The sequence below is a fragment of the Nycticebus coucang genome, chromosome 1 (assembly GCF_027406575.1).
Source record: "Nycticebus coucang isolate mNycCou1 chromosome 1, mNycCou1.pri, whole genome shotgun sequence".
In the NCBI taxonomy this organism is placed as follows: domain Eukaryota; kingdom Metazoa; phylum Chordata; class Mammalia; order Primates; family Lorisidae; genus Nycticebus; species Nycticebus coucang.
Genome location: NC_069780.1, coordinates 97,117,238 through 97,127,847, shown reverse-complemented (window position 1 = coordinate 97,127,847; position 10,610 = coordinate 97,117,238). Strand labels below are relative to the sequence as shown.

The 10,610-nt window shown below is 36.5% G+C and overlaps 1 protein-coding gene across 1 annotated transcript in view; it reads right to left on the bottom strand.

Annotated features, from left to right (window-relative positions):
• Positions 1-2,035: 2,035 nt before the first annotated feature.
• The window catches only part of CCDC110 (coiled-coil domain containing 110), a 28,278-nt gene continuing 19,703 nt past the window's right edge, over positions 2,036-10,610 (bottom strand). Inside the window, exons 5-6 of the mRNA XM_053598219.1 lie at positions 4,992-5,102; positions 2,036-4,156 (exon numbers count right to left, since the gene is read on the bottom strand). Coding sequence (XP_053454194.1) covers positions 2,036-4,156; positions 4,992-5,102 — 2,232 coding nt within the window. The remainder of the gene's footprint in view (positions 4,157-4,991; positions 5,103-10,610) is intronic.

The window sequence follows — 10,610 nt, the reverse complement described above, 5'->3', positions numbered from 1 at the left end:
CCTAATGTTAAAAAATTGCAGGCTCAGGGTTGCAAGGTGGCTCACAGCTGTAGTCCTGGCATTCTGGGCTGAGGCAGGTAGATTGCTTGAGCTCAGGAGTTCAAGACGAGCCTAAGCAAGAACAAGATCCCATCGCTACTAAAATTAGAAAAACAAGCCAGGCATGGTGGTGGGCGCCTGTAGTACCAGCTACTCAGGAGGCAAAGGCAGGAGGATCACTTGAGCTCAAAAGTTTGAGGTGGCTGTGAGCTATGATGATGCCATGGCACTCTACCCAGGGCAATAAAGTTAAGACTGTCTCGAGAAAAGAAAAATAATTGCAAGGTCAGAGGGTAGGGCTGTGGAGGCAGGGTAGGAAGGACACAGTAAATTGTTAACTTGTTCTTTCTTCTTAGAGGTCTTAAAATTGGACTGAGAGCTATCCAGAGTCAAAGCCTATTAGCATCCTTAACATCAAAGATAAATACTAGATGCATTTCTGTTGCATAGGTTCACATACACACACACACTGCATGGTGAAGCAAGAGCTTCAGCTTTTGTGGTGTCATGCCTCCTACTCATGTCTTACATAAGGCATCAGATTATTTAGCCAATGTTAGGCCCAAAATACATTGGGGGAAGGAAGGAAGATTGCACTTGTTCAGTATCTTATAAAAGTTATCAAGTTGCAAGATGGATGAGGTATGTCTTAGGTGTCCTCTCTTGTTCCTCCCCAGCTGGCCAAAGCTGCCTGTCACCTAAGTCTTACCCTCTAGTGCCCAGGATAGCTCTTCTCCATCACCTATCCTATCTGTTTGAAAAGCATCAGCTCTTAAATTATATGATGTCAGACAATTAAGTTGAAGAACTCATCCTAGAAAAAGTGCTACATGCCTCACTGCTGAATATTACTATGGTCACCTTCAAGGTACTCCCCTTGGGAATCTATGCCCAATACCAGCACCCTTCAAAGCAACTTTGGAACTCTTTTTCTGGAATGGTAATCAGAGCTGTCAGTTCTTGAACTCATCCTAGAAAAAGTGCCACATACCTCCTTGCTGAATATCACTACCATTACCTTTGAAGAACTTGGGAAGCTATGTACCGACACTAGTGCCTAGTCCACTCTTCAAAGCACTTTTGGAACTCTTTCTGGAATGGCCATCAGAGCTATTGTACAAGGTCTGACAATAAAGTTCGTGAACTTATCCTAGAAAAAGCACTCTGCATACCTCACTGCTAAATATCACTATGGTCACCTTCGAAGCACTCTTCTTGGCCATCTGGGACCGTAAAGATATTGTTACATTTTGTTCCCATGTTACTTTCTAAATTTTCCACAGAAATAATGATTCTTTTTAAATGGCTTCAAGTTACATTATTCACTCTACTGCCTTATCAAAATTAGAGAGCAGGGTAAGGTGGAGGATACTTACTTGCAGGAAATCAAGTATAGAACATGAGTTAGTTGACAAGAAAGATAGAGAAGACCTGTTTCCAATTTATTCCTTTCCACACCTTATCAAGGGCATAGGCTAGAAGCCCACAGAGACAGCCAAAGAACCATATATCATTCCCAATTTCTAATTTAAAAAATTAGTCTAATAAATTACAAGGTAATTGTAATCGTATGTAAAAGTGAATTTAAAATTATTTTGTGAGGGGAAGAAAGTACTTGGACGAAGGTCTTTGAAACATTGATTTTAAAAATTTATTTACATATTTTGGATGGAAACAATTGATACAGTTTACTTGAAGTTCCTGGAAAAAAAAGAAGAATTTTTTTTTAAGGTGGAATGCTAATGATACTTTAGGATGATAATAATTAAAACCTCCCTGCTCCCTGCCAAAATTTCTTTGTACATACACAATGCATATAAGTAATATAAATTTTATCTAAAGAAAAAAATTCCTAATTTTACTATATAATAAATTGGATACCAATCTTACAAAACTAAATTCTGTTAATCTTAAATTTTCTTCTCACTCCTGTACCCTGGCTAGTGCCCAAAAGATGAACACAATCTTAAACACGTCTACTCATCTGCCGCGCAAATTACATACCTTTCAAATCAGGAGCTAATGGCCTACTCCTAGGACTGGAAGCATTCTCACAAGTATCATAGTTGTCAAAATGGAATTTCTCTCTCCTTGAAATGTAAACTGTTTTTGGTAGATCATTATGCTGACTACAGATTTTATCACTTAAACTTAAATATTCTCGTTGAAGATTCCGCATCTCAAATTCTAAGGCATCCCTTTCGTTTTCTATACTTCTTACATAGTTTTCTAAGAGTATTTTGTCTTCGGTAAGTCTACCGATACTGTTTTCAAATTTTACGTTTTCTTGGCTATGTTTCTTGAGTTCTTCTTTTAGAATCTCATTATCTCTTTTAATCTCCATTACCATTTGTGATAACATTTCACATTCCTTGCCGATTTCTGACAAGCTGCTCTTATAAATACTTGCTTCTGATTTTGCATTTTTTATTTCTTTCAGAAAATTCTCTTCTGCAGTAGACTGGTAGGTTTGAATATTCTCAATTTCTCTTTCCATCATTTGTCTAGCAGCAATAGATTCTTGTAATGTTGTTTCGAGGTTAAGTTTTTCATTTTTAACTGTTTCTATGATGTGAAGAAGTGTCTCTTGTTCTGTTTTTGCTAATTTCTCTTTCTCTTTCAGCTGCATTATCTCTAGCTGGTTTTCTTTTATTTCATTTTCATGTGAGCTTTTTTCCTGGAGAAGCTGGTACACTTTTTTCTCTAACATTTGTTTCTCATCTTGAATCAACAGAATATTTGTTTTCATTGCTTCCATTTCTATACTAATTCGATTATTTTCATTACTGACAATGGTCATGTCACTTTGAGTTTTGTGTTCCTTACTTTTTAGTTGATCTAATGCTTCTATCATTTGCTGTTTCTCTAAGGAGAACTGGCTATTTTTTTCCTCTAGAGTTTTATTTTGGCCCTGGAGAACATTATATTTACTTATTATTTTTTTTAATTCTTTAAGACACTCCTTGCCATCTTCTTCTGTTTTAATTAACTTAGATTGAATACTACTCTTTTCTTCTACAAGATCCTTAAGCTGCTTTTCATATGTTGCAATTTTCTGTATCAGCGATTGTGTGGTCAAGACAAGAGGTTTTATTTTGGACTTAAGGCTTAGATTTTCATTCTCCAGTTCTGTGGCTTTTTTCTGTACCTGCATAGATTCTTTTAGGTAATTCTGTAAGTACTGAATTTTTGCAACACACTGTTCAGTGACAGAATTGACTCTGGATGTTTTCTCATTTTCAAATATCATTGATCCTTGTTTTACTACAAATGGCTGCCTTTCCTTGTCTTTCATTTCGAGTTTTTGGTCAATGAATGACAGTGTATGTCTTGGTACTCTGGAATGGAATTTTAAATCTGTAATACTCTTGCCTGTGATAGGAATTTCTTTATTGTTTTTCTCATTCTTCCTTCCCCTGTGTGCTTCACTCTTAGATAACTTTTTACATTTCCTACAAAAATTCACATGGATTTTTGACACTGTTTCCCGGAGTGGGAGTAATTTATTTACTAATGCCTCTAATTCCGAAATCCTCTTTGATTTTATATCTTCATGTAAGTTACCTTCTGTGTTTTCTTCCTTAATAAAATTAATTTTTTCCTTGTGAAAAGGGGACGGGTCATATTTACTATTACTTTGAATATTTCTATCAGTTTTTAAAATTTGAAGTTCATTGGTAAGTGCTAATTCCCTATCATGTGACTTTTGAAGCTCTTCCTTCATTTGTTTGATAGAATGGCAAATATCATCCAAATTTTCACAAAATCCATGCTTAAGAAAAGGTGTAGTAATTTTGGATTTATCCAGAATTACTGTATCAGCTTGAGACATCACATTTTGAGGTACAGTACGTAGAAAACTATAAAGGTTACTATAACTCTTCAACATTTCAGAATTTTCTGAAGGCTTCATACTTATGGTTGAAGATGAATTATCTGTTGAAGTTCTTGGGGTTAATATGTCCTTAAAATGTATCGGGGATGGAATATTTATACTTTGAGAAAGACCATTAATATTATCACTACTGAAATTTTCTTCCACTGAATGAAGAGTCCTGGAATCTTCAAAATGATGCATCTTCTCCATAGAGAGGACTTCTTTTTGATTCTCCATAGGCTAGTAACAATAAAAAGAGTGCTATAAATGTACTGTCATTTGCCATCTGACCAAGAAATTAATACTATTAATAAATGAATACTATTTTGTGGACAGCTTACATATACAACTAAAACAAGCCTTTTAACATTTCTACAGCCAAAAGAATCCCAACAAGTATGATTCATTCTCTCCAGAAAATTTAACAACAGTTGTTTCGAGATCTGTAACTCTGATCTTCACAATTTGCTCAGAACTTGCACTTACTTCCTTGGGGGGTAAGATACTTAAGCCAAACTCCCAATTTCAGAAATAGCAATTTAGCAGCCTTTGAGAGACCATTACAGATGGGTGGGCAACACAGAAGCAGTAGGCCAAATGGGGGTTTGAGGAAATTGAGTATTTCTACAGCTGGGCTGTCAACCTTAGCTTGTACTCTTAGTTTTGGGTGATTTTAGGGTTGTGACCTCTCTAAGAAATGTGAATCAGTGTGAACATAGTGATGGTCACTCTGGTTAGGAGCTGTCCAGGGTATCACTGCAGGTCTAGGTGAATCCTAAGTGAACAGATAGGCTATAAAGACTGTCTTGTATTTGAATTCACTTGAGAGTCTTTTGCTATCTGGACTAAGTCAAATGTCTCTCATAGATTCTTTAAAGAGAAATGGGGACATCGTGGAAATACAGAGGTAAACGCACGTTTTTTAAGGTTTTCAGGATGGGAATTTCCTTATTTTCATCTCGGACAGTCCATTCTTCCTGTAAAGAAGGGGAGAATGTAAAGGTGAGGACAAACCCATGGCAGGCACATTTCTGAAGTACCTACGTATAGAAACAATGTGTGCAGAATAACGTACCAAATCCTTTTCAATGCGTGTGCTGAATACTAGATTTTTGTCTGAGCTACATTGTGGGTTTTCTACTTCAATAATACTTTTGTTCAATATTTCACTGATTTCAGACTGTACCTTTAAAAGATAAAATCGAGAATGTTAGAATTTTATTTCAGATTTGTAAACTTACGAGTATACAGGAATAATGGATATTATTACAATTAAAAGATATCTTTAAATTTCCCTCCCATAAATTCTTTCCCATTATGTGGAATATAAATTAAATTTAGCTAATTTATGATCAGCTCTATCATTAAAGGAATCTGTAAGAAAACTATGCCTTTATTATGATTATAAAATCAGAAAAACTTAATTTAATTAAACAATAAACTTCTATGAACTATATTTATTTAAGCTTTTTTTTTTTTTTGTCTTTTTTGTTTTGTTTTGCTTTGAGACAGTCTCACTATGTCACCCTTAGTAGAGTGCCATGGTATCACAGCTCATAGCAACATCAAACTCTTGGAATTAAGGGATCTACTGCCTCAGCCTCTCAAGTAGCTGGGACTATAGGCACCTGCCACAATGCCTGGCTATTTTTTTTTTTTTTTTTTTGCTGTTGTTGTCGTTGTTTAGCAGGCTTGGGCCAGGTTCAAACCTACCAGCCCCATGGCATGCGGCCAGCACCCTAACCACTGAGAAATAGGCACCGAGCCTATGAACTATATTTAAATAGATTTTTTTTCTTAGTTTAAATGCATTTTATTTTTAGGCAACCTACATGACATGGTTTTTCCTTAAAAACAATGCCTCCACTCCAAATAAATCACAGTCAAAATAAATGAAGAGTTCAAGATGACATCAGTCCCCATTCGTCTTAAGTGCTGGTGCTGTGTGGGTGACAAGCAGCATCCAGTTATGATGAAAAGTGATAGATCCAAAGTGCTTGCCAAATTTGTTAACATTTTTCTATTTCTCAAACATCCTTAAAGAAAGTCATATATGGGGTCACAGAATCCTCACAGTAGTCCTGGAGAGCAACCATGGCATCTGGATTCATGTTTTCACCAATAAAGAAGTGGTGGTGGGGGGGGGGTTAATTTTTTTTTATTGTTGGAGATTCATTGAGGATACAAGATAGCAGGTTATACTGATTGCATTTCTTAGGTAAAGTCCCTCCTATAATTGTGTCTTGCCCCCAAAAGGTGTGGCACACACCACGGCCCCACCCCCTCCCTCCTTCTCTTTCTCTCTGCTCTTCCTTTCCCCTACCCACCACCATGTACTAAGTCATTAATTGTCCTCATATCAAGATTGAGTACATAGGATTCATGCTCCTCTATTCTTGTGATGCTTTACTAAGAATAATGTCTTCCACTTTCATCCAGGTTAATACGAAGGATGTAAAGTCTCCATCTTTTTTAATGGGTGAATAGTATTCCATGGTATACATCTACCACAGTTTGTTAATCCATTCCTGGGTTGGTGGACATTTAGGCTGTTTCCACATTTTGGCGATTGTAAATTAAGTTGCAATAAACAATCTAGTGCAAGTGTCTTTATGATAGAAGGATTTTTTTCCTTCTGGGTAGATGCCCAGTAATGGGATTGCAGGATCAAATGGGAGGTCTAGCTTGAGCTCTTTGAGGATTCTCCATACTTCCTTCCAAAAAGGTTGTACTAGTTTGCAGTCTCACCAGCACTGTAAAAGTGTTCCTTTCTCTCCACATCCACGCCAGCATCTGCAGTTTTGAGATTTTGTGACGTGGGCCATTCTCGGTGGGGTTAGATATCTCAGGGTGGCTTTGATTTGCATTTCTCTAATAATTAGGGACGATGAGCATTTTTTCATATGTTTGTTAGCTGTTCTTCTGGTTCTATTCATGTCTCTTGCCCATTGATATATGGGATTGTTGGCTTTTTTCATGTGGATTAATTTGAGTTCTCTATAGATCCTAGTTATCAAGCTTTTGTCTGATTCGAAATATGCAAATATCCTTTCCCAGTGGGTAGGTTGTCTATTTCCTCTGGTTTGTTGTCTCCTTAGCTGTACAGAAGCTTTTCAGTTTAATTAAGTCCCATTTGTTTATTTTTGTTGTTGTTGAAATTGCCCCTGAAGTCTTCTTCATAAAGTCTTTCCCCAGGCCAGTATCTTCCAGTGTTTTTCCTATGCTTTCTTTGAGGATTTTTATCATTTCATGCCTTAAATTTAAGTCTTTTATCCATCTTGAATCAATTTTAGTGAGTAGAGAAAGGTGCAAGTCCACTTTCAGTCTTTTACATGTGGATATCCAGTTCTCCCAGCACCATTTATTGCATAGGGATTCATTCTCCCAGTGTATGTTCTTGTTTGGTTTATCAAAGATTAGGTGGCTATAAAATGTTAGTTTCATTTCCTGGTTTTATATTTGATTCCAAATGCCTATGTCTCTATTTTTGTGCCAGTACCATGCTGTCTTGACCACTATGGCCTTATACAGCCTAAACTCTCTCTGGTAGGCTGATGCCCCTGGCTTTGTTTTTATTGCTAAGTACTGCCTTAGCTATACAGGGTTTTTTCTGGTGACATACAAAACAAAGGATTATTTTTTCCAAGTCTTGAAAGTATGATGATGTTGGTATTTTAATAGAGATGGCACTGAATCAGTAGATTGCTTGAGGAAGTCTAGATATTTTAATAATGTTGACTCTTCCTAGCCATGAGCATGGTATGTTCTTCCATAGTTAATGTCCTCTGCTATTTCTTTACTTAGGGTTTCATAATTTTCTTTATATAGGTCCTTCACCTCTTTTGTTAGTTATATTCCTAAGTATTTCATTTTCCTTGAAGCTATGGTGAAGGGAATTGTGTCCTTAATTAGCTTCTCATCTTGACTGTTATTGGTGTACACAAAGGCTACTGACTTGTGGACATTGATTTTATATCCTGAAACATTACTGTATTTTTTGATGACTTCTAGGAGTCTTGTGGTTGAGTCTTTCGGGTTCTCTAAGTATAAGATCATGTCATCAGCAAAGAGGGAGAGTTTGACCTCCTCTGCTCCCATTTGGATTCCCTTTATTTCCTTGTCTTGCCTAATTGTATTGGCTAGAACCTCTACGTTGAATAGTAGAGGTGACAGAGGACAACCTTGTCTGGTTCCAGTTCTAAGAGGAAAAGCTTTCAGTTTTACTCCATTCAGTAAAATATTGGCTGTGGGTTTGTCATAGATAGCTTCAATCAGTTTTAGAAATGTGCCACCTATGCCTATACTCTTCAGAGATCTAATTAGAAAAGGATGCTGGATTTTATCAAATGCTTTTTCTGCATCTATTGAGAGGATCATGTAATCTTTATTTTTGCCTCTGTTAATATGGTGGATAACGTTTATGGACTTGCGTATGTTAAACCAGCCTTGCATCCCTGGGATGAAGCCTACTTGATCATGATGAATGACTTTTTTGATGATAAGCTACAATCTATTGGCTAGGATTTTGTTCAGAATTTTTGCGTCTATATTCATGAGTGAGATTGGTCTGAAATTCTCCTTTTTGTTTGGGTCTTTTCCTGGTTTTGGTATCAGGGTGATGTTTGCTTCATAGAATGTGTTGGGGAAGATTCCTTCTTCCTCAATTTTTTGGAATAATTTCTGCAGTACAGGAATAAGCTCTTCCTTGAAGGTTTGATAGAATTCTGGAGTGAAGCCATCTGGACCAGGGCATTTTTTGGTTGGAAGATTTTTTATTGTTTCTTTGATCTCAGTGCTTGAAATTGGTCTGTTCAGGAGCTCTATTTCTTCCTGGCTGAGTCTAGGGAGAGGGTGTGATTCCAAATATTGATCCATTTCTTTCACATTGTCAAATTTCTGGGCATAGAGTTTCTGGTAGTATTCAGAGATGATCTCTTGTATCTCTGTGGGATCAGTTGTTATTTCCCCTTTATCATTTCTGATTGAGGTTACTAGAGATTTTACTTTTCTATTCCTCGTTAGTCTGGCCAATGGTTTATCTATTTTATTTATTTTTTCAAAAAACCAACTCCTTGTTTCATTAATTTTCTGAATGATTCTTTTGTTTTCAATTTCATTGATCTCTGATTTGATTTTGGATATTTCTTTTCTTCTACTGAGTTTAGGCTTAGATTGTTCTTCTTTTTCCAATTCCATAAGATCTCTTGTGAGATTGTTGATGTGCTCTCTTTCTGTTTTTCGAATGTAGGCATCTAAAGCGATGAATTTTCCTCTCAAAACTGCTTTTGCAGTATCCCACAGGTTTTGGTAGCTTGTGTCTTCATTGTTGTTATGCTCAAGGAAGTTGATGATTTCCTGTTTTATTTCTTCCTGCACCCATCTGTTATTCAACAGAAGATTGTTTAATTTCCATGCCTTTGGGTGGGGTCGAGCATTTTTGTTAGAGTTGAGTTCCACCTTTAGTGCCTTATGGTCTGAGAAGATATAAGGTAAAATTTCAATTCTTTTGATTCTGTTGATATTTGTTTTGTGTCCCAGGATATGATCAATTTTGGAGAATGTTCCATGGGGTGATGAGAAGAATGTATATTCTTTATCTTTGGGATGGAGTGTTTTATATGCATCTATCAAGCACAGTTGTTCTAGGGTCTCATTTAAATCTCTTATATCCTTGTTTAATTTCTGTTTAGAGGATCTCTCCAGCTCTGTAAGAGGAGTGTTAAGGTCCCCTGTTATTATGGTATTATCAGATATCATATTGCTCAGACTGAGTAAGGTCTGTTTCAAGAATCTGGGAGCATTTAAATTGGGTGCATAGATATTTAGAATTGAAATGTCTTCTTGTTGTATTTTTCCCTTGACCAATATAAAGTGACCATCTTTGTCTTTTTTGACTTTAGTTGCTTTAAATCCACATGTATCTGAAAATAAGATTGCAACTCCTCTTTTCTTCTGAATTCCATTTGCCTGAAAAATTGTCTTCCAACCCTTGACTCGGAGCTTTAATTTGTCTTTTGAAGCCAGGTGTGTTTCTTGCAGACAGCAAATGGATGGCTTGTGTTTTTTAATCCAGTCAACCAATCTATGTCTCTTCAGTGGGGAATTCAAGCCATTAACATTTATTGAGATAATTGATAAGTGTGGTAGTATTCTATTCATCTTATTTTTTGATGACTTCCAGGAGTCTTGTGGTTGAGTCTTTGGGCCTCTCTAGGTATAAGATTTTATCATCAGCAAAGAGGGAGAACTTAAGACTTTCAGAACTTCAGACCAGCCTGTCCTCTGCTCCCATTTGGATGCCCTTTATTTCTTTCTCTTGCCTGATTGTGTTGGATAGAACTTCCAGCACTATGTCAAATAGTAATAGCGATAGAGGAAAATCTTGTCTGGTTCCAATTCTAAGTGGGAAAGCTTTCAGTTTTATTCTATTCAGTAAAATATTAGCTGTGGGTTTGTCATAGATAGCTTTGATCCGTTTAAGAAATGTGCCACCAATGTCTATACTCTTCAGTGTTCTAATTAGAAAAGGATGCTGAATTTTATGGAATGCTTTTTCTGCATCTGTTGAGAAGATCATATGGTCTTTGTTTTTGCTTCTGTTGATATGGTGAATTACATTTATGGACTTACGTATGTTAAACCAGCCTTGCATCCGTGGGATGAAACCTACTTGATCACGATGTATGACTTTTTG